The sequence below is a fragment of the Gobius niger genome, assembly GCF_951799975.1.
Source record: "Gobius niger genome assembly, chromosome: 11".
Taxonomy (NCBI): Eukaryota; Metazoa; Chordata; class Actinopteri; order Gobiiformes; family Gobiidae; genus Gobius; species Gobius niger.
In genome coordinates, this window is record NC_136862.1 from 2,136,619 (window position 1) to 2,160,082 (window position 23,464).

Below are 23,464 nucleotides of genomic sequence, written 5' to 3' on the forward strand. Positions count from 1 at the left end.
TCTCCTACACTTGGGGAGTTCTCCTACACTCGGGGAGATCTCCTACACTCGGGGAGTTCTCCTACACTCGGGGAGTTCTCCTACACTCGGGGAGTTCTCCTACAATCGGGGAGTTCTCCTACACTTGGGGAGTTCTCCTACACTTGGGGAGTTCTCCTACAATCGGGGAGTTCTCCTACACTCGGGGAGTTCTCCTACACTTGGGGAGCTCTCCTACACTTGGGGAGTTCTCCTACACTTGGGGAGTTCTCCTACACTCGGGGAGTTCTCCTACACTCGGGGAGTTCTCCTACACTCGGGGAGTTCTCCTACACTCGGGGAGTTCTCCTACACTCGGGGAGATCTCCTACACTCGGGGAGATCTCCTACACTCGGGGAGATCTCCTACACTCGGGGAGTTCTCCTACACTCGGGGAGATCTCCTACACTCGGGGAGATCTCCTACACTCGGGGAGTTCTCCTACACTCGGGGAGATCTCCTACACTCGGGGAGATCTCCTACACTCGGGGAGATCTCCTACACTCGGGGAGATCTCCTACACTCGGGGAGATCTCCTACACTCGGGGAGATCTCCTACACTTGAGGAGTTCTCCTACACTCGGGGAGTTCTCCTACACTCGGGGAGTTCTCCTACACTCGGGGAGTTCTCCTACACTCGGGGAGATCTCCTACACTCGGGGAGTTCTCCTACACTCGGGGAGTTCTCCTACACTTGGGGAGTTCTCCTACACTCGGGGAGTTCTCCTACACTCGGGGAGTTCTCCTACACTCGGGGAGTTCTCCTCGTACTTGCCTGGGCTGCGAGTTCTCCTCGTACTTGCCTGGGCTGCGAGTTCTCGTGTTCTCCTCGTACTTGCCTGGGCTGCGAGTTCTCCTCGTACTTGCCTGGGCTGCGAGTTCTCCTCGTACTTGCCTGGGCTGCGAGTTCTCCTCGTACTTGCCTGGGCTGCGAGTTCTCCTCGTACATGCCTGGGCTGAGAGTTCTCCTCGTACATGCCTGGGCTGAGAGTTCTCCTCGTACATGCCTGGGCTCAGAGTTCTCCTCGTACATGCCTGGGCTCAGAGTTCTCCTCGTACTTGCCTGGGCTGCGAGTTCTCCTCGTACTTGCCTGGGCTGCGGTTTCTCCTCGTACTTGCCTGGGCTGCGAGTTCTCCTCGTACTTGCCTGGGCTGCGAGTTCTCCTCGTACATGCGCTCCTTGGCCTCCTTGAACAGCCCCATGGTCTGCTTGGTCTTGTTGGTCAGGTTGTCCATGAAGACCCTGAAGTACTCGTTGTCCCCCAGCACCTCCATCTTGCCCTCGTAGCGGGACAGCACGGTGCGCAGGTGCTGGTAGGTGTCGGGCAGCAGGTCCAGGATGTACGGGGGGCTGTTCTTCAGCGCCACCTTCGGGTTCTGGCACAGACGCACCACCTGAGACAGAAACACCAGGAACGTCACTCACATGTTTGAGGAGCACACGCCCACTTTTACAACACGGATATTTCTCCCATATGAGGCATGATGGCACACGGCTGTACGATACATCACAAACATTAGGTGATGGAATATCCGTATCAGATCACTAAGTCTAGGCAGGGCCGGACTGGGACTGAAAACCAGCCCTGGACTCTGCTCAGTCTGGCCCAAATTAGCGTAAATGTGACACTTCCACAAATACACATGTTAACCTAGGGCTGTGCAATTAATCGAAATTCGATAACGATTTCGATTACAACAGTAAACGATTACAAAATTAGCATAATCGCTAAAAATCGATTATAATTTTTTTTTCCAATTTTCTTTAATACTTTTTTTCCAATTTTTTTTTTCCAATTTTTTTTTTTGTTTCTAATTTTTAATTTTTGTAATTTTTTGATGGATTTTTGTCATTTTTTAATGGATTTTTTGATGGATTTTAGTCATTTTTTTGATGGATTTTAGTCTTTTTTTTTATATGGATTTGTTCATTTTTTTTATGGATTTCTGTCATTTTTTTGCTGGATTTTTGTCATTTTTTTGCTGGATTTTTTGCTGGATTTTTGTCATTTTTTGCTGGATTTTTGTCATTTTTTTGATGGATTTTTGTCATTTTTTGATGGATTTTTGTCATTTTTTTTGATGGATTTTTGTCCTTTTTTTGGTGGATTTTTGTCATTTTTTTGATGGATTTTTGTCCTTTTTTTGATGGATTTTTGACATTTTTTTTGATGGATTATTGACATTTTTTGATGGATTTTTTGCTGGATTTTTGTCATTTTTTGATGGATTTTTGTCATTTTTTTGCTGGATTTTTGTCATTTTTTTGCTGGATTTTTGTCATTTTTTTGCTGGATTTTTGTCTTTTTTTTGCTGGATTTTTTTGCTGGATTTTTGTCATTTTTTTGCTGGATTTTTGTCATTTTTTTGCTGGATTTTTGTCATTTTTTTGCTGGATTTTTGTCATTTTTTTGATGGATTTTTGTCATTTTTTTGATGGATTTTTGTCATTTTTTTGCTGGATTTTTGTCATTTTTTTGATGGATTTTTGTCACTTTTTTGATGGATTTTTGTCACTTTTTTGATGGATTTTTGTCACTTTTTTGATGGATTTTTTTAAAGGCAACAAATAATCGTTTGAATAATCGTGATTTCAATTATGAGAAAAATAATCGTGATTACTATTTTTTCAATAATCGAGCAGCCCTATGTGAACCTCTGACCCCCCGCCTTAACCCACAGCATTTTCTCCAGTTCAGCTTTGCCCAAATCTAAAAGCTTCTTGACTGGAGAGCAACACTGTAACGCCTGATTTGAAAGATAAAATCTAGAAAAGTCACGGTAACTTTTTGTCACGTTGTCGCTGCATTTTTGTCATGTTTTTGCTGCTTTTTCATTACTTTTTTCATCGCTTTGTCGTCACGTTTTTGTCACGTTTTTGTCACTTTTTTGTTGCTTTTCCAGCACATTTTTGTTTTTGGAGGCTTTTCTTTTAACCCCTTAACTCCCACCTGAACCGAGCACATTTTCTCCAGTTTGGCTTTACCCCAATCCAAAAGCTTCTGGAAAAAAGCTGTGAAAATAACAACAAAACTGAGACGAAAACAATGATGGAAATGTGGTAAAAAAGTGACGAAAAATTGATGAAAATCTGACAAAAAATGTATAAAAACTGATGAAAAAAAATACAAAAATGTGATAAAAATTGGACAAAAAATTACACAAATTTGACCAAAAAAATGTGACAAAAATCTGAAATTGACAGAAAATTGAAGAAAAAATAACAAAAAAGTTACAAAAATGTGACCAAAAAAAACAAAACTGAGACGAAAACATTGATGAAAAAGTGGCGAAAATGTCACAAGAAATTGACAAAAAATTGACCAAAAAAATGACATAAAAATTACAAAAATGTGACAAAACTTTGATTAAAAAAATTGACCAAAAAATGACAGAAATGTGACAAAAAATGACCAAAAAATTTAAAAATTTGACCAAAAAATGACAAGTTACTAAAATGAGTTGAATACCCAACAAAAAATGTTGGAAAAAAAATCTGATGACGTGAGGAAAAAGATCCTCTCGGTTCAGGCGGGGGTTAGGAGATATGGATTTTTGGGTCTGATACCGATATGTGGCCAACAGCCGATATACAGGCCGATATTAAAGCAATTTAATTTGATATATATTTTGTTATCTACCAAATAGCCTCTAGTTATACATGTTTTATTACATTAGAAATAGATCTAATGAGGCCAATGGATGTGTGTTTAGAGGCCGAGGACGATCTGCACCAACGATATTTTTAGACGATATTTAACAAAATGTCTCGACTATAATCCTGAGTATGAAGCTAAACGTGTCAGTGTTGAGCTGTGACAGCAGGGGGCGCTGTATGAGGGGCACAGGGCTGATTTATTCAGGTTTAGTTAATCAGGAGTTAATCTGTCTCTTATGAAATCATCCTGCAAAACATAAAAGACATAAAACAAATGTACAAACTTTCACTTCAGGGTCAGGAAGTTGTGAGAGGCTCTTTTTAAACCGAGAAAGAAGAAAAATACGGGAAGTTATCACTTTCAGTTCCGGAGGTTTTGGCCTTTAATAATGAGAGCTGATGTTGTAAAATACCCAAATATCGCCCCGATATATCGGCCTAAAGATACATTGGTCGGGCCTTACTTCAGTCTTCCTCTGACTGAGATCGACACATCTTTTTATCCACAAAGTTACATGTTTTGTTCTGTGTTGCACGATCAGCAGCAGTGGAAATAAAAACAATTCTGATTTTTTCTTTTATCGGAGGAATTAAGATGATCTGAGTCACTCTGACTTAGTTAAAAGTCCTATTGAATGGACCTGCCGACGCGTTTAGACCATAGACTGTAAAAAAATAATGGACGTCTTCTGCTCACTCCTCCCCGTTTACCAGAATGACCACGGCCGTGGGGAAGTCATGGAGGATTTACAGACTCCGCCTCCCCAGCTCTGATGAAGCATGTTCCTAAAAAGGGCATAAGGGCGGGATCTTCACCGTAGACTCCGCCCTTGTGTGACGTGTAGCTCGCGCTGCTCCAATGCTAACAGTCCGACCCTCATTAAAGGAATAGGCCACCGTTTTTAAATACCGAGATATGCTCTTACCTCACTTTAGCCGAGTTAATATATCCCCGCCTGGTCTTTGTCCGTGCGTATTTAAATAAAGTTACGTTATGTGTTTTCATGCAAAGTATATTTACACAGAAATGTCGATTTTATAAGCAAATAAAAAGGGGGACTATATTGTGAGGCGTAATGATACAGGAGCAAAACGTCCGCACAGTAACTCCTAAAGGTTATTGACGGAAGTGAGCGGGGAAGTCTTTAGGAGTTACTGCGCGGACGTTTTGCTCCTCGTATCATTACGCCTCACAATATAGTTCCCCTTTTTATCTGCTTATAAAATCGACATGTTACATTTCTGTGTAAATATACTTTGCATGAAAACACTTCACGTAACTTTATTTAAATAGGGAACACGTGGAAGAGCTTGGTAGCTTCTATCGTGAGCTTTTTTGGAGCTATGTGACATGTGGGAGAGGCTGCGTATGTGTGAGCGCACGGACAAAGACCAGACGGGGATATATTAACTCGGCTAAAGTGAGGTAAGAGCATATCTCAGTATGTAAAAACGGTGGCCTATTCCTTTAAGTACGAGATTTCTAAATATTTCTTTCATATTACGAAAACCAGCCTGGTTTCATATATTGTGACTAACCCAGCGTTATCTCAGGAGGAAGATCAGCCTAGTCTAGTGTTGAAAAAATTGAAACCAGGCGTTAAAGTTGTTTTTAAGGTGTCTAAACTCCAATTCTTTTCAATGGGGGCCTAGTGGCGACATGGAGGTACTGCAGCAACGGCGGAGCAATGACAGCCTCAGTGTCGTGGTCATAAAGCAGAGCAGCCAGCCCCCGTTGGTTTCAACCTAAAGGTGGTCTTCCTCAGGGCATATGTTTCAAAAAGGCACCAGGTGGCCTTAAATACTGGTAGGGTGTGGTCATGTGACCACCACACACACTATATAAAAATATTTACAACAAATAGAGTATATACACCATAGAATACACACATACCTTGCGGAGAGAGCGAAGCATATTCAAAAAAATGAGAAAACACAAAATGACAATGATTGACAAAGACAAAATTGCAGCCCGTGTTTTACTTCAGCTGTCATTCACCCTACCAGTATTTAAGGCCACCTGGTGCCCTGAGGAAGACCACCTTTAGGTCGAAACGCGTCGGCAGGTCCATTCAATAAAGGACTTTTATTTTATTTTTATTTTTTTAGTACTTTATTGTGTGGTTTTACATTTCAGATGTGTACATTTTTACATTTCTGTTATTACACACAATATTTAGTCTTTTTTTTTTTTTTTCAATAAAGGACTTTTAACTAAGTCAGAGTGACTCAGATCATCTTTTTTCCTCTGCTCATCAAGTTTTATACCTGATTTCTGAAGAGCACCTGCGCCTACTTTTTTTGGACCTTCTGATGCACTCACTTTTTACAGTTTTACACACTTTTATGCATTTACTGTCGATCTCAGTCAGATGTAGACTTTACCCCATCGTGTTTAAAGGACGGCCACTCCTTTGCAGAGGCCGATATAAAGACGTAATGATCAGTTTCATACTCAGCGCTGCGTGACTCTGATGTAATAAAACCACAGAGCAGTGACGCGTTTACGTTTCCGCTCAGTATCAAGTCTACCTTGTCCATCAGTTTCCAGCACTTCTCCACCATCTTCTTGTCGACCACGGCGGGCTGGTGCGGCTGCTGCGGCTGCTGCTGCGGCTGAAAGGCGTCCTTCATGAGGCCGATGAGCCCGGCGCCTCTCCGCGGATTCCCCGCCATCGCTGCGCTCGGGCGCCAACACTGAGGCTGAGCGAGAGGAGATCAAGGACACGATCAATATGTCGCCAGAACCACTTCAGAGAGTCCAGGTGCATCCCATAATAACACAGTGGAGGTTTCCAAATGAGAAAAGACTTTCATTATTGATCACTGAAGAAGAGGCTGCAGACTTTAACCTCTTTAACCTCTTACCTCCCGCCTGAACCAAATGCATTCTGTCCTCTTTGGCCATTATATCGGTCTGTGTAACACCTCATTTGAAAGACCCACAAAACTGATCTTCTTCCTCGCATTGTTGCCGTGGTGTGTCACCTTTTGTATGTTTTTTTTTTTAGTTTAGAGCTTAGAGTTTTTGTCACTTTTTTGTTGAATTTTTGTCACATTTTTGGTTGAATTTTTGTCACTTTTTGGTTGAATTTTTGTTGAATTTTTTTCACTTTTTTGTTGAATTTTTGTCACATTTTTGTTGAATTTTTGTTGAATTTTTTTCACTTTTTTGTTGAATTTTTGTCACATTTTTGCAGAATTTTTGTCACATTTTTGCTGAATTTTTGTCACTTTTTTGTTGAATTTTTGTTGAATTTTTGTCACATTTTGTTGAATTTTTGTCACTTTTTGCTGAATTTTTGGCACTTTTTTGTTGATTTTTTGTCACTTTTTGGTTGAATTTTTGTCACTTTTTGGTTGAATTTTTGTCACATTTTTGCTGAATTTTTGTCACATTTTTGTTGAATTTTTGTCACTTTTTTGCTGAATTTTTGTCACTTTTTTGTTGAATTTTTGTCACTTTTTTGTTGAATTTTTGTCACTTTTTTGTTGAATTTTTGTTGAATTTTTGTTGAATTTTTGTTGAATTTTTGTCACTTTTTGGTTGAATTTTTGTCACTTTTTGGTTGAATTTTTGTCACATTTTTGTTGAATTTTTTTCACTTTTTGCTGAATTTTTGTCACTTTTTTGTCGAATTTTGGTTGAATTTTTGTCACATCTTTGTTGAATTTTTGTCACTTTTTTGTTGCGTTTACATCCTTGTTTTCTTCTCATTTGTTGTGGCTGTTTTGGTGCTTTTTCCCCCAAGTAGTTTTTTTATTATGGTGAAGCCGAATTGGAGAAAATGTGATCCGTTCAGGTGGGAGTTAAGAGGTTAACCGAGCACATAAGGGGGATTTCCACAGGACCGGACCAGTTCACTTGAGACCGGTTCCCTTTCTGTTTGAAGTGACTTTAGGGTAAAGTGTCTGGGTCGTTATGGGATTTATAATCATGTGACAATAACCACAGCCTGATCTCACTGAGCTTTAGTCCTGCATCAAAACACCTTTGCACATGATGCTACAGTCCCGTCTCCTCTCCGGTCCGGAAGTAAAACCCCCCCTCGCTTTGAGACCGTGTTGATTTGGAATAAAGTCTTTAACTCTCGGGCTGAATCCGGCTCTGTGGTTCTAAAGCGACCGCAGAGTCAGACGCAGGTGAAAAAAGCACGTCTGATCCATCTAGTTTAACTGCGAGCCTTCGTCCTAGAACTACATTACCCAGGATGCTCGGGAGTCCCATGATCTACTACGAGGCTTTTGATTGGTGGAGCTTCACGTTCCCACATGTGTTTATTTATTGTAATGTAGACGACATATTATAAACAATGTATTCAAACATAATGCAGGCAGATAGTTGACGTTTTATCCAGATCTAACACTGAGAGGAAGAAAAATGTTCCCAACGATCCAATTAAACGAACCACCATCATTTTTATTCACATTAGCAGATTCAGATTGTTTAATAGTGAAATAATATAGAACTTTTGTCTGAAAGTAAAACTGGCCGTGTTTGCTGAAAACCTGGTTGCCTTGACCAGCGGGCGCGATGTCGCAATGGTTCTTGGGATACGGAGTTTCTATAGTCAGGAAGTGAATGATGTCACAGCCTTGTACCTTTGCCTTTTCTTCAACATCAAGTCTTCTTTTTGGATTAAAGTGAAACATTTTATGGTCACGAATTGCTACATCGCTGATTATCTTTTGCGGCAACGTTAAACTCTTAATATTTGACTTTTTGGAAAATCGACGGTCGTGTAGACGGGGGTTCTTTGCTTCCAGAGCAACAGGACTGCGAGGGGCGGGACTGTGGAGCTCAATGCCTTTTACATTGAACAGCAATAGGAAAATCATATGCAAATGTTTTCCTAAACAAATTTTTAAAAACAGACTTATCTCGCCTGCCCATCGGCCTCTCAGATCAATCCATACCGAAAGTAAAAATGTGTGCGTATGTTAACTCCAAAGTACATCTCTGACATGTTAGAGCCGTATGAACCATCTCGGGCCCTGAGAACTTCAGGGAGGGGCCTCCTGGTGGTTCCCAGAGTCAGGACTAAAGACGGTGAGGCTGCGTTTCAGTTTCATGCAGCTAAAATCTGGAACAGTCTTCACGAGGATGTGAGACAGGCCTCAACTCTGACAATGTTCAAATCCAGACTGAAAACAGTTCGTTTTACCGATGCATATGACTGAGAGTATTTTATCTGCACTCTCGCCTTTTACTGTAATTGATTAATTTTATGTTGATGTTTTTATTGATTCTATCTGTTTTCTTGTATTTATGCAACTGCGAAGCACTTTGAATTGCCTTGTGTATGAATTGTGCTCTACAAATAAACTTGCCTTGCCTTAACTTCACTACAGGACAGTCAGGACAGAAAAACCCACACTGGTCGACACTGAAACCGTTATTATAATGATAAATGTTTAACTTTAGGCAATTTGAGAGATTTAAAAAACAACATTAAATTAAACTACTTCACATATCGGCCTATATCGCATATCGGCCGTACCAACCCCTTCATATCAGTATCGGACCCCGAAAATCAGTCGGGCCCTAGTCATGTCAGGGCCCGACTCATTTACATGATCTGAGGCTCTTTCAGACGCTCAATAGAAGTTTGGATGATTTTAGTCTCTACTTTTCCTTTTTATTTAGTCTTATTTTAGTCGACTAAAATATCTGGACATTTTAGTCACAGTTTTAGTCTCATGAGAAACTTTTAATTTAGTTTTAGTCCAATTTTAGTCGTCAAAAATATCACTTTGACTAAAATTAAGACTAAATATTTTAGTCGACGAAATTAACACTACACTCAAGAAGATCTAGAGCCAAAAGAAGAGAGGTTTTAAAGGAACAGGCCACCGTTCTTCCACACTGAGATATGTTCTTACCTGAGCTGTGACGAGTTCTTTAGGACCTGTCTGATCTTCAGTCACGTAAACACAGCGCAGACGGCGTTAGCATTTAGCCTCTCCCTCTCTCCTCTATAGCTCCAAAACAGGTCAAGATAGAAGCTACCGAGCTCTTCCACGTTTTCCCTATTTAAATATGGTTACGTGAAGTGTTCCACTACAAAGTATAATTACACACAATTAAACAATGTGGATTTTCTAAGCGGTAAAAGGGGGAACTATATTGTAAGGCGTAATAATACCAGGAGTAGTTCGAAATCTGCGCAGTAATCTTCACTTTACTGTGCGGATGCCAAATTACTCCTGGTATTATTACACCCAAAAATTTCAAATATGTGATAAAAATTGACAAAAAAATGACCCAAAAAAAAAGACTAAAAAAATTATTAAAAAAACTAAAAAAAATTATGAAAAAGAGGCAAAAATGTCACAAGAAATTGACAAAAAATTGACGAAGAAATTACACAAATATGGCTAAAATGGACGGAAAAAAAGACAAAGAATTGATACAAAATTGACTAAAAAACAAAAAAAATTTACAAAAAAAATTACAAAAAATTACCAAAAAATGACAAAAAATGACAAAACATTGACAAAAAAGTGACGAAAAATTGATGAAAAAGTGGCAAAAATGTCACAAGAAATTGACACGAAATTGACAAAAAATTGACGAAGAAATTACAAAAAAATGAAAAAAATAGCAGCAATACTGAGACGAAAACAATGATGGAAATGTGACAAAAAAGTCACAAGAAATTGACAAAAATGTGACAATATAGTCCCCCCTTTTATCCGCTTAGAAAAATCCACATTGTTTAATTGTGTGTAATTATACTTTGTAGTGGAACACTTCACGTAACCATATTTAAATAGGGAAAACGTGGAAGAGCTCGGTAGCTTCTATCTTGACCTGTTTTGGAGCAATAGAGGGGAGAGGGAGAGGCTAAATGCTAACGCCGTCTGCGCTGTGTTTACGTGACTGAAGATCAGACAGGTCCTAAAGAACTCGTCACAGCTCAGGTAAGAACATATCTCAGTATGGAAAAACGGTGGCCTGTAGCTTTAATTTGCTGAAAATCCAATGCTAAAAGTATCGAATATCGTATCGAAAATCCACTGTACCGCTCAAATCGTATCGGTCCAAAAAAAAAATATGATATATCGTTTTATATTGAATCATTTGGCCTCAAATCGATGCGTATCGTATCGGTCAAAAAACGTATCGTCACCCCTAGTCTTTATATATAAACCTAACCCGAACCATTTTCCTAAACTTCACTGTTTCTATACTTGAGCATTTTCTATAATAAATCGTGATAAAATTTAAAAGTGATTTTCTATTTTTTCCCCACAAAATGTCAAAGGTCACGTTTGATTTGTAATATTCCAACAATGTATGTGTTAAATTTGATGAAAAAAGTTTTGTTTTTATCATGAAGTGACATTTTCTGTTATTGAATCAGGTCACACAAAACAACAATGTGATTAAATGTCAATAATCGCAGACTTTAAAGTTCTCTTGCGTTTGTTTTAGTCGGTGTTTGTAAAAATATGTGTAAATCCCTCGGTACGATGTGGAAAAAGCATCGCTTAATATTGCGATAACAGTGAATTATCGATGTATCGTGTCTCTCTGACAGACCCCCGCCCCGGAGCTCACCTTATTCAGCCACGAACCGCTTTCTCCGCGGAATCTGAGCGGACCAACCCGAGCTGAATGAGTCTTCTGTCTCCTCGAGCATCAACAAGATGTTATCGGAGCTAACAGGCTACATCCAGGCTACAGGGAGGCTGCTGGGGCGGACCGCCGGGCTGGGGCGCCTGTCTCCCGGGTCTGAGCGCTCGAAGCCGGGCCCGGTGCGCGGACAGACGGGCCGCAGAGGAACCACACACCGCCGGGGAAAGAGCGGCTAAGGCCCGGGCCAGGGAGCCTCCGGGAGCGGGGTATCCATGAGCACAGCCCCGGCGCACAGTGCAGCTGCTAATGCGGCTAATGCTGCTAGCGCCGCTAACTGAGCTCCAGCCCGGACCGGATATCCGCCTCAGACCGTCAGGGTAAAGGCGCAGACTGTCACAATAAAAGGCAGACTGTCACAATAAAGGCACAGACTGTCACAATAAAGGCACAGACTGTCACAATAAAGGCACAGACTGTCACAATAAAGGCAAAGACTGTCACAATAAAAGGCAGACTGTCACAATAAAGGCGCAGACTGTCACAATAAAGGCAAAGACTGTCACAATAAAGGCGCAGACTGTCACAATAAAGGCACAGACTGTCACAATAAAGGCACAGACTGTCACAATAAAGGCACAGACTGTCACAATAAAGGCACAGACTGTCACAATAAAGGCACAGACTGTCACAATAAAGGCACGACTGTCACAATAAAGGCGCAGACTGTCACAATAAAAGGCAGACTGTCACAATAAAGGCGCAGACTGTCACAATAAAGGCAAAGACTGTCACAATAAAGGCGCAGACTGTCACAATAAAGGCACAGACTGTCACAATAAAGGCGCAGACTGTCACAATAAAAGGCAGACTGTCACAATAAAGGCGCAGACTGTCACAATAAAGGCACAGACTGTCACAATAAAGGCGCAGACTGTCACAATAAAGGCACAGACTGTCACAATAAAGGCACAGACTGTCACAATAAAAGGCAGACTGTCACAATAAAGGCGCAGACTGTCACAATAAAGGCACAGACTGTCACAATAAAGGCGCAGACTGTCACAATAAAGGCAAAGACTGTCACAATAAAAGGCAGACTGTCACAATAAAGGCGCAGACTGTCACAATAAAGGCAAAGACTGTCACAATAAAGGCACAGACTGTCACAATAAAGGCGCAGACTGTCACAATAAAGGCACAGACTGTCACAATAAAGGCACAGACTGTCACAATAAAGGCACAGACTGTCACAATAAAGGCCGTTATTTGCCCAGGTCCGTTTTAACCCCTTAACTCCCACCTGAACCGAGCACATTTTCTCCAGTTTGGCTTTACCCCAGTCCAAAAGCTTCTGGAAAAAAGGTGTGAAAATAGCAACAAAACTGAGACGAAAACAATGATGAAAATGTGACAAAAATGTCACAAGAAATTGACAAAAAATGACAAAAAATTGACAAAAAATTGACAAAAAAATGACAAAAATGTGACAAAAAATAACAGAAATGTGACAAAAAATGACCAAAAAAATGACCAAAAAATAACAAAAATGTGACAAAATATGCCAAAAAATTAACAAAAAATGGTCAAAAAAACTGACCAACAAATTACAAAAATGTGATAAAAATTTGACCAAAAGATGACCAAAAATTGACAAAAAATGACAAAAATGTGACAAAAAATGACCAAAAAAATTACAAAAATGTGACAAAAAAATAACAAAAATTTGATAAAAATTTGACCAAAAATTGACCAAAAAATGACACAAAAAAAAGTTACAAAAATGAGCTGAATACCCAACAAAAAAATGATGGGAAAAAAATCTGGGAAATCTGAGGAAAAAGATCCTCTCTCTAAGAGGCTAACCTCTTTTCTCCAGTTCATCTTTTCCCAAATCTAAAAGTTTCTCGACTGCAGAGCAACGGTGAAACGCCTCATTTGAAAGCTCAGGCCTACGAAAGTGTGACTTTTTTGACGTGTTTGTTGTTTGACACTTTTTTTTCTCGCTCTTTTGCAGCTTTTTTTGTCGCTTTGTCATCACTTTAAGTCGCGTTTTTGTGACTTTTTAATTTTGTCATTTTTTTGTTCAATTTTTTATGTTTTTTAATTTGCTTTTTCATTGTTTTTGTCACAGTAAACTGCATTTTCTTATTCTCCAAAACAACTCAAAATTTCACATCAACATAAGTGAAAGGCAAAGAGGCCCAAAAACAAGAGCTTTGTGATCTTTGGTTTCTTTATTGTGAGAATAAAAAACACTGAGAGTTTGTTGTTTAAATGCTTTGAGTAAAAATAAATATCTTCATTTATTAAACCAGAAACCCATGTGTGATTAAATCCACGTTGGACGTTGGAAAATGTCTCATAGTGAGCAAAACATTTACATCATAAAACTGAGGTTCTGATGATGAAGCAAACTCCAAAATGCAGACGCTTCAACTTGGTTTATGGCTAAAAACTGCCAGGACTTTGTTCATGAAGGAGCGTGTTCTCATAAAGGTCCAGGGGGCGCTCTAGCGGAGCTCCGGTGAAGGTCAGGGCCGTCCTCAGCAGCTCCTCCCTCAGCTCCTCTCTCTGCTATAGTGGAGCTCCGGTGAAGGTCAGGGCCGTCCTCAGCAGCTCCGTGCCCAGCTCCTCCCTCAGCTCCTCTCTCAGCAGCTTCTCTCTCTGCTATAGTGGAGCTCCAGTGAAGGTCAGGGCCGTCCTCAGCAGCTCCTCCCTCAGCAGCTCCTTTCTCTGCTATAGCGGAGCTCCGGTGAAGGTCAGGGCGTCCTCAGCAGCTCCTCCCTCAGCTCCTCTCTCTGCTATAGTGGAGCTCCGGTGAAGGTCAGGGCGTCCTCAGCAGCTCCTCTCTCTGCTCCTGTCTCTGCTATAGTGGAGCTCCGGTGAAGGTCAGGGCTGTCCTCAGCAGCTCCTCCCTCAGCAGCTCCTCTCTCTGCTATAGTGGAGCTCCGGTGAAGGTCAGGGCGGTCCTCAGCAGCTCCTCCCTCAGCTCCTCTCTCTGCTATAGTGGAGCTCCGGTGAAGGTCAGGGCGGTCCTCAGCAGCTCCTCCTTCAGCTCCTCTCTCAGCTCCTCCCTCAGCTCCTCTCTCTGCTATAGTGGAGCTCCGGTGAAGGTCAGGGCCGTCCTCAGCAGCTCCTCTCTCTGCAGCTCCTCCCTCTGCTATAGTGGAGCTCCGGTGAAGGTCAGGGCCGTCCTCAGCAGCTCCTCCCTCAGCTCCTCCCTCAGCTCCTCTCTCTGCTATAGTGGAGCTCCGCTGAAGGTCAGGGCGGTCCTCAGCAGCTCCGTGCCCAGCTCCTCGCTCTCTCCTCCGGGCAGGAACTCGGCCGACAGCTCCCTGAAGGTGCTGCAGACCCTCCGCTGCCCGATGTGCGCCCGCTGGATGCCGTGTTTCCACGTGTGGCGCGCCGGACCCGACAGGACCAGGAGAGAGCGGCGCGGGAGGGGAACGGCCACCTGCAGCTCTGCCTCCCCCTGGTGGACAGACAGCGTGAGCGTGGTGTCCGACAGCAGGTTCACGGTGACCAGGCGCTCGCCCCATAGCCAGGAGTCGTCCAGGTGGGGGTCGATGTGGGCGCCTCGGGCCGGGCTGTAGTCCAGGTTACACTGCTCCACGGGCTGGAAGTCCCTCAGGCCGCGCTCTCGCCACATCCGCTCCACCAGCCGCCGGCTCGCCGCGGGCAGACCGCTGAACCCGCCCACACGGACACGCCGCTTCTTAAAGTTCACCTTCGGCCCGAAGTCCTGCAGCACGACAGGAGACGGAGGTCAGAGGTCAGAGGTCAGAGGTCAGAGAGGTCAGAGGTCAGAGAGGTCAGAGAGGTCAGAGGTCAGAGAGGTCAGAGAGGTCAGAATTACAGCTTTTGTGATTTCACCTCTTAACTCCCGCCTGAACCGAGAGATCTTTTTCCTCACGTCATCAGATTTTCTTTCCATCATTTTTTTGTTGAGTGTTCAACTCATTTTTGTAACTTTGTCATTTTTTAAATCACATTTTTGTCATTTTTTTAATCACATTTGTCACATTTTTGTCATTTTTTTGTCAATTTTTTGTCACATTTTTGTCATTTTTTTGACATTTCTCATTTTTTCGTCGATTTTTTTCAATTTTTTGTCACATTTTTGTCATTTTTTTGTTATATTTTTGTCATTTTTTCATCACATTTTTTTAATCACATTTGTAATTTTTTGGTCATATTTTTGTCTTTTTTTGTCATATTTTTGTCATTTTTTCATCACATTTTTTCGTCAATTTTTTCGTCAATTTTTTATCATTTTTTCGTCATTTTTTTTGTCATTTTTTTGTCATTTTTGTCACATTTTTTAAATTTTTTCGTCAATTTTTTATCATTTTTTTGTCATATTTTCGTCGATTTTTTGTCATTTTTTTGTCGATTTTTTGTCATTTTTTCGTCTATTTTTTTAAATTTTTTGTCACATTTTTGTCATTTTTTCATCACATTTTTCCGTCAATTTTTAATCAATTTTTTGTCATATTTTTGTCATTTTTTTAATCACATTTGTCATTTTTTGGTCATATTTTTGTCTTTTTTTGTCACATTTTTGTCATTTTTTTAATCACATTTTCGTCAATTTTTTGTCATTTTTTTTGTACTTTTTTGTCACATTTTTGTCATTCTTTCTTCCATTTTTTGTCAATTTCTTGTGACATTTTTGCCACTTGTTCATCAATGTTTTCTCACTTTTTTGTCACATTTTCATCATTGTTTTCGTCTCAGTTCTGTTGCTATTTTCACACCTTTTTTCCAGAAGCTTTTGGACTGGGGTAAAGCCAAACTGGAGAAAATGTGTTCGGTTCAGGTGGGGGTTAAGGGGTTAAACAGTTAGAACCGATCATTTACAATCCTTTCCCACATTTTTACTGGATCTGCTTTAGACCAGCCATTCCCAAAATCAACGCCCTCAGAGGGAACGGCTTCAGCGGCTGAGCTCATGACGAGTGTTTTCCTCCTGACCTGTTTCCGGCGCCCGGACTGGGACGGCGTCCAGGCGTCCCGGTCCATTAACTCCACCAGCTCCAGCTCCTCCTGCTCCGAGATGAAGTCCCTCTGCAGGAAAACGCCGGGCAGCGAGAAGGGGGCGGAGTCTCCGTCTGCGCTCACGGCGAGCCCCTCCTCAGGGTCCAACACGAAGCGATGCACGACCTTCACCACAAAGATCAGAAACACGATCATCAACACGAGCTCATGGACACATTTCATCAGGAAAAGGAAGAAGAAGAACGACCTCCATTATCTTTATTATACAACTTCTTATGTTGATATTTGACCTTAAGTGACCCTTTACTTTCCGTCCCGGAGGCTCCTGTGAAGCTACAGGGTCAATTATATTTCAGGTTTTAACCTCTTAACTCCCACCTGAACGGATCCCATTTTCTCCAGTTTGGCTTTACCCTAATCAAAAAGCTTATTGGGAAAAAACACCAAAACAGTCACAAAAAATGAGAAGAAAACAAGGATGTAAACACAACAAAAATGTGACAAAAATTCAACAAAAAAGTGACAAAAATGTGACAAAAATGTGACAAAAATTAATCAAAAATGTGACAAAAATGTGACAAAAATTAAACAAAAATTAAACAAAAATTAAACAAAAATTCAATAAAAATTAAACAAAAATTCAATAAAAATGTGACAAAAATGTGACAAAAATTAAACAAAAATTAAACAAAAAATTAAACAAAAATGTGACAAAAATTCAAAAAAAAAAGTGACAAAAATGTGACAAAAATGTGACAAAAATGTGACAAAAATTAATCAAAAATGTGACAAAAATTAAACAAAAATTAAACAAAAATTAAACAAAAATTCAATAAAAATTAAACAAAAATTCAATAAAAATGTGACAAAAATGTGACAAAAATTAAACAAAAATTAAACAAAAAATTAAACAAAAATGTGACAAAAATTCAAAAAAAATGTGACAAAAATTCAACAAAAATGCGACAAAAATTCAACAAAAATTCAACAAAAATGTGACAAAAATTCAATAAAAATGTGACAAAAATGTGACACAACACAGCAACAACACGAAGAGAAAGGTTTTGTGGGTCTTAGCTTTCAAATGAGGTGTTACACAGACCTATATAATGGCCAAAGAAGACAGAATGCATTCGGTTCAGGCGGGTGGTAAGAGGTTCAGGGTTTCTGTAGGTTATCGTAATGGAAATCCAATCAGCAGTGAAAACCTAAAAAAACACTTGATCCTGGAGCGTCATAGAGGCCAAAACGCCACTGAGTCACTAAACGGTCAAACATGCACAAATATCAACGTTTTTTTCACATAACGGTGCATCACAACCTCAGTGTGCACCTCAGGCAGTTTGCTCCGGAGTTTTTTGTGCTTTTTTGTTACGTTTTTGTTTAATTTTTGTCGTGCAGATTCATCTAGTCCTTTTGTTGATGTGTTTCTGTCACATTTTTTATCATTTTCTGAGCTTTTTTGACAATATTCTGTTGTTTATATTTACAGCCTAAACACTGGTGTGAGGTCACATGTGAAAGAACTTAGAGAAAATACTTTAAACTATATCGTTGTTGATGTTTTTCTTTCTTTTTTACTTAACTTAGGTGTAAAAACAAATGTCTTGAAAATAATGAGTCAAATCAAAGACAAGTTACTTTTGTTTATATTTAACCTCTTAACTCCCACCTGAACGGATCCCATTTTCTCCAGTTTGGCTTTACTCCAATCCAAAAGCTTCTGGAAAAAAGCACCAAAACAGCCACAAAAAATGAGAAGAAAACAAGGATGTAAACGCAACAAAAATGTGACAAAAATTCAACAAAAATGTGACAAAAATTCAACCAAAAAGTGACAAAAACTAAACAAAAAATGACAAAAATGTGACAAAAATTCAACCAAAAAGTGACAAAAATTCAAAAAAAAAATGTGACAAAAATTGAACAAAAATGTGACAAAAATTCAACCAAAAAGTGACAAAAATTCAAAAAAAAATGGACAAAAATGTGACAAAAATTCAACCAAAAAGTGACAAAAATTCAACAAAAAAATGACAAAAACTCAACCAAAAAGTGACAAAAATGTCACAAAAAGTCACAAAAATGAAAAAACATAAAAAAGGTGACACAACACAGCAACAATGAGAGGAAAAATATCAGTTTTGTGGGTCTTAGCTTTCAAATGAGGTGTTACACAGGCCTGTATAATGACCAAAGAGGACAGAATGCATTCGGTTTAGGCGGGTGGTCAGAGGTTAACTTTTATTTTGCAATATAATGATGTCAGAATATCACTTTATCTCATGTTTATTCTGCACAGATTATCTCCACTGTCCTTCTACAAAGTCTTTATTTCTTTATTCTAAACCCTGTTAAGTTTGAGGATCCTCCTGTTTTATCTTCACGGTGACTCAGAAAAGTAAACCTTTATTTCTGTGCCGTTTCCTGAAGTAGAAGTTTCCTCAGAACAGCTGCATGGCGGCGGTGACACTCAGAGTCAGACTCCGCTGTTTGGACGTTAATAAAACATGAATCTCCGCCTCGTGCTTGAACCTAAAGTCTCCTCCAGACTCACCTTCTCCTCCTCGCTCTCAGTCCGTCCCGTCTCGCACAGCAGACACGTCCTGATGCCTTTACAGGCGCAGACTGTGGCCGTGTTTACCTCATGGGCCGCCATTAGCGTCCTCTCTGCGCATGTGCGAACAGCGGCTCCCTGCGGCCGAGCGGAGCACTGCACCGGAAACCTCTCACTACTGTCTTCAACCTTTTTACATGATGGGCGTGGATTAACCCCTTAACTCCCACCTGAACCGAGCACATTTTCTCCAGTTTGGCTTTACCCCAATCCAAAAGCTTCTGGAAAACAAAAGTGAGAAAATAGCAACAAAACTGAGACGAAAACAATGATGAAGATGTGACAAAAAAGTGAGAAAACTTAGACAAAAAACGAACAAAAAATTGACAAAAAATTGACAAAAAAATTGACAAAAAAATTACAGAAGTGACAAAAAATTACAAAAAATTGACAAAAAATGGACAAAAAATGGACAAAAAATTGACAAAAAAATGATGAAAAGATGATGAAAAAATGACAAAAATATGACAAAAATGTGACAAAAAATGGACAAAAAATGACAGAAAGTGACAAAAAAAAATTGAAAAAATTGCAAAAATGTGACAAAAAAATGACAAAAATTTTACTACAAAATTGACAAAAAATTGACTAAAAGATTATGAAAAAATGACTAAAATGTGACAAAAAATGACAGAAAGTGACAAAAAAATGATGAAAAAATGATGAAAAAGTGGCAAAAATGTCACAAAAAAATGACAAAAAAGGACAAAAAAAGGACAAAAATTTACAAAAAAATTACAAAAAAATGATGAAAAAGTGGCAAAATGCAACAAAAATGTGATTAAAAATTTACAAAAAAAATTACAAAAAAATTACTAAAAAGTTAGAAAAAAGAGTTGAATGCATTGACTCGGCTGTGAAGCGTTTAGATTTGGGTAAAGCTGAACTGGATCATTGAAAGCTGTGACCAAAGGTAAGGTTAATGTCCAGAACTGCACTGTGAAAAGACCAACAACATCAAGTGTTTTATTCTATTGAGTTACAAATGATGCGAAATATTCCTGCATTTGTTACTGAAACTAAATGACGCTGTTTTATCCTAATGTTCAAAAATAAAATATGTTTTTATTTTAAACCTTTGTTATGATTTTGATGATTTGAACCGAGAGCATTTTCTCCAGTTCAGCTTTACCCAAATCCTGTAGGCCAGTGCAACGCCTCATTTGAAAGCTAAGACCTACAAAACTCATCTAAATGGATCTTTTTCCTCACGTCATCACATTTTTTTCTCCATCATTTTTGGGGGGGCATTGTCATTTTTCCACTGCATTTTTTGTCACATTTTGTCACGTTTTGTCATGTTTTCATAGTTTTTTGTCACATTTTGTCACGTTTTGTCATGTTTTCATAGTTTTTTGTCACGTTTTGTCATGTTTTCATAGTTTTTGGTCACATTTTGTCACATGTTGTCATGTTTTCATAGTTTTTTTGTCACATTTTGTCACGTTTTGTCATGTTTTCATAGTTTTTTGTCACGTTTTGTCATGTTTTCATAGTTTTTTGTCACATTTTGTCATGTTTTCATAGTTTTTTGTCACGTTTTGTCATGTTTTCATAGTTTTTTGTCACATTTTGTCACATTATGTCATGTTTTCATAGTTTTTTGTCACTTTTTTGTCGAGTTTCGTCACTTTTTAGTCGTGTTTTTGTCACTTTTTTGGTGAGTTTCCTCTCCCCGCTCGAGGGGGAGGAGCCTGTTCAGAAACCGGAAGTGGCCCTGGTCCACGTGATTCAGAGAAACACCGGAGGAGGAAGTACTGAAGCTGCTGGCGGGAACTGAACCAACACAACAGAGAGAGTTATTAAGGTCTTATTCACGCGTTATTACCGGAGGACAGCCGCGAGGAGGAGCCGCTAAAGGTGACGCACATGTATTACATTTATTATATTTATTACAGTTATTACATCTGCGGATAAAACACGGGGCCAGAGCGAGACTGAGCCCACGTGCGACGGGGTTCAAGCTCGTGCAGAAACAAACTGAGCTCTTTTCATCGGTTTATTTTCTATTACACAAGTTAAAGGCCCGGCAGCTGAATGTTTTCCTTCACTAAATAACTACATAACTAAATAACTAAAAGGAGGAGCGGGTCAATGGAGGCGTTTTGCCCAAACTCATCCCTAACTTCTAACTTCTGTACAGGGATAAGTTTATAAACCTGTTTCTGAGTTTCTGTCTCAGAAACACAGAGAAACTCGCGCCTGCAGCTTCATGAAACTGATACAGAAAAACAAAACTAAAGTGGTTCCATAATATTAGAGAAATCCGGGTCTTTGTCCAACCTGAGGTCCGCGTGCCCTGTGGGGGTCGCACAGACACAGCTGCTCTCATGCAAATACAGGAGGTGAGATTGAGGGGTTTAAAGGAGGGGCAAACAGCAGCATGAATAAGTAACCAGTCCTCCAGGTGTTATGTTAATGCTGTTGTAATAGGTTTAACTGAAGGATTCTTTATGTTGTTATTATATGTTTACTTTTTTACATGTGTGGTTTCTCCTGCAAATGAGTAGTTGTTTTTTCGGTCATTACATTATTTTAAACAACCTCCTGAGACCTGAGAGTTCGTCTGCTGTGCAGTTTATAATTGTTCTTGCTATTTGGGATAAGTAGGACCTAATAAGTATAATAACTAAACTGTGATGTTGTACAGGAAGTAGTTTTTGCAGAAAAGGACGTCCTGATGTGAGGACAGTGGGTCTGTCAGAACCTTATGAAATATCATTTACTGTTAAAGGCCAGAAGGTCCTAATTAGTCAAAATTCAGCTTTTCAGCTTAATATAATGAGTAGTTAAGGTTAAGAGGTTAAAACTAACTCTGTGGTTGAATTCTCCAGGTTCAGAGCTTCAGAATGATCTGCAGCCCATATTCATTTAGATTTAGTAAAAGTTGTGTTTTTCAGGCGATGAGAGACAAAACTGGTATCAGTTCAGTATCGGATATTTGTAGCCAATACCCAATATCGTATTTTTGTCGGTTCCGATATCGAATATCAGTATCAGATCGTGAAAAAAATAAAAAATACAAAAAATAAACTAAAATCTCCATCTGAGACGGATGGCTCATAGAGGCGGGGCTAAATAGGCTAACTATCTAGCACGCTAGCTATAGCGTTTATTTCTACGACAATTTACCACTTAGTATTTTAGTATAAGATTTACAACTGTACAACATGACTCTGCAAATGTGCCACAATAACTATTTACAACTGTAAACCATGTAAATATTCCAGAGTTTAGCTAAACCACATGGTCGAATAAATAACGTTATATCGTCCCAATGTCCTCAAACCAGAGCTTCACATTCACTGCAATTACTAAAATATGTCACATTTTAATCCCCACATGATGAAGAGACAGTGTTGGACATAAATAAATGTCTTTTATTCAGATCATTGGGATAGATTTTTTGATACGAGAAAAATCCCACAAGAGCTGGCGTTTTCAAGATGCTCTGACCTACTAGTGTCGCCATGACAATTTGGTCTCTCTCATGTGATCCATCGCCCCGAACAGGTGCCACAATAAGCATCTGTTATTCCCTTCACCTGTCAGTACTCTCAGTGCTACGCCTTATTTGGAAACATTAAACTGGCATTTGCTGGATCTTAACAGTTTTTGACATTGTTTTTCTCTACATTATTCTTTAATTGGCTTTCAACATCTTGTCATTAAAGATAAGACATTACATTGCCTGTTTTCCATTCTCTTCATCTCACTGGCTGAAGGACGTATGAATTCCATCTGCGGCAATAAAGTCTACAAGTACAAATCACCTGGATCATTTTTCTTTGGAGAACTGGTGTAAAAGGATTTTGCTGATGTTCCCGCCATCGTCTTCTCACTGACATTGGTGTAATGTTGTGACATCACCACAAGATGGCGTGGGCAGTGTCTCCAAATGTGGCCAACAGGTCAAAGATGGACAAATGTGACTCTCATTGTGTCAAGAGGCAAAAATAAAGTAAAGTCCTGGTATGAGGTCACAGGGTCTCAGGAGGTTCAAACACAAAAACACAAACATTCACAGTGAATGATTTTTAGAGACATTAAGCCTCAAGATTCAACCTGTAAAGGATAAACAACCAGGTCGAAAAGTTTCCAAAGTTGGTAATGATTGGACTGTGTGAACTTCTCATTTTGCACAAACCTAATGTACTGCAGTAAATGTAACTTAAAGGAACAGGCCAGTGTTTTTCCAGACTGAGATGTTCTGACCTGAGCTTAGATGAGTTGATCCGTACCTGTCTGGTCTTTGTGGAAGAGCTCGGTCGCTTCTAACTTCACCCCCATTGGAGCCATAGGAATATACCGGGAGAGGCCAAATGCTAACAACATCTTTGGTCGTATGGAAAAACTGTGAACTATAAGTCAGAGAAGAGTTTCACTGATCATTGTTTGGAAGTGACTGGATCCACAAACCACATTCACCTCATGCTGAATGTCCTTCCATCGTTTGGAATATTGTCTCCACTTCTGAACGCCTTTACGGTTTACAACAAAGTTCCACCTTGTGTGTAAAGCTGTGTGAATAAATAATAATCACCAGTGTTTGTAATAACTGTTCTCTTTTGTTTTTCCAACAGCTGCAAC

The 23,464-nt window shown here is 39.7% G+C and overlaps 2 protein-coding genes across 2 annotated transcripts in view; both read right to left on the minus strand.

The window, feature by feature from the left end:
* Positions 1 to 11,617, minus strand: part of LOC306970006 (E3 ubiquitin-protein ligase CBL-like) — a 33,928-nt gene extending 22,311 nt beyond the window's left edge. Inside the window, exons 1-3 of the mRNA XM_079565821.1 lie at positions 11,242 to 11,617; positions 6,210 to 6,380; positions 1,167 to 1,414 (exon numbers count right to left, since the gene is read on the minus strand). Coding sequence (XP_079421947.1) covers positions 1,167 to 1,414; positions 6,210 to 6,353 — 392 coding nt within the window. The 5' untranslated portion in view covers positions 6,354 to 6,380; positions 11,242 to 11,617. The remainder of the gene's footprint in view (positions 1 to 1,166; positions 1,415 to 6,209; positions 6,381 to 11,241) is intronic.
* A 2,859-nt stretch (positions 11,618 to 14,476) lies between these two features.
* Positions 14,477 to 18,992, minus strand: alkbh4 (alkB homolog 4, lysine demthylase). Its single transcript, XM_079565545.1, has 3 exons — positions 18,815 to 18,992; positions 16,234 to 16,422; positions 14,477 to 15,001 (listed from the first exon to the last, which is right to left on the minus strand). The coding sequence occupies exons 1-3, from the start codon at positions 18,914 to 18,916 to the stop codon at positions 14,498 to 14,500; spliced, it is 795 nt and encodes a 264-aa protein (XP_079421671.1). The 5' UTR covers positions 18,917 to 18,992; the 3' UTR covers positions 14,477 to 14,497.
* Positions 18,993 to 23,464: the final 4,472 nt, after the last annotated feature.

Excerpts from the sequence above, each read along its gene's own strand:
- alkbh4 (XM_079565545.1), bottom strand. The coding sequence starts at position 18,916 with ATGGCGGCCCATGAGGTAAACACGGCCACAGTCTGCGCCTGTAAAGGC. Across the intron at positions 16,423-18,814 it reads CTGAGAGCGAGGAGGAGAAG|GTCGTGCATCGCTTCGTGTT; the intron begins GTGAGTCTGGAG and ends TTTGTGGTGAAG. Across the intron at positions 15,002-16,233 it reads AGTCCGGGCGCCGGAAACAG|GACTTCGGGCCGAAGGTGAA; the intron begins GTCAGGAGGAAA and ends GTCGTGCTGCAG.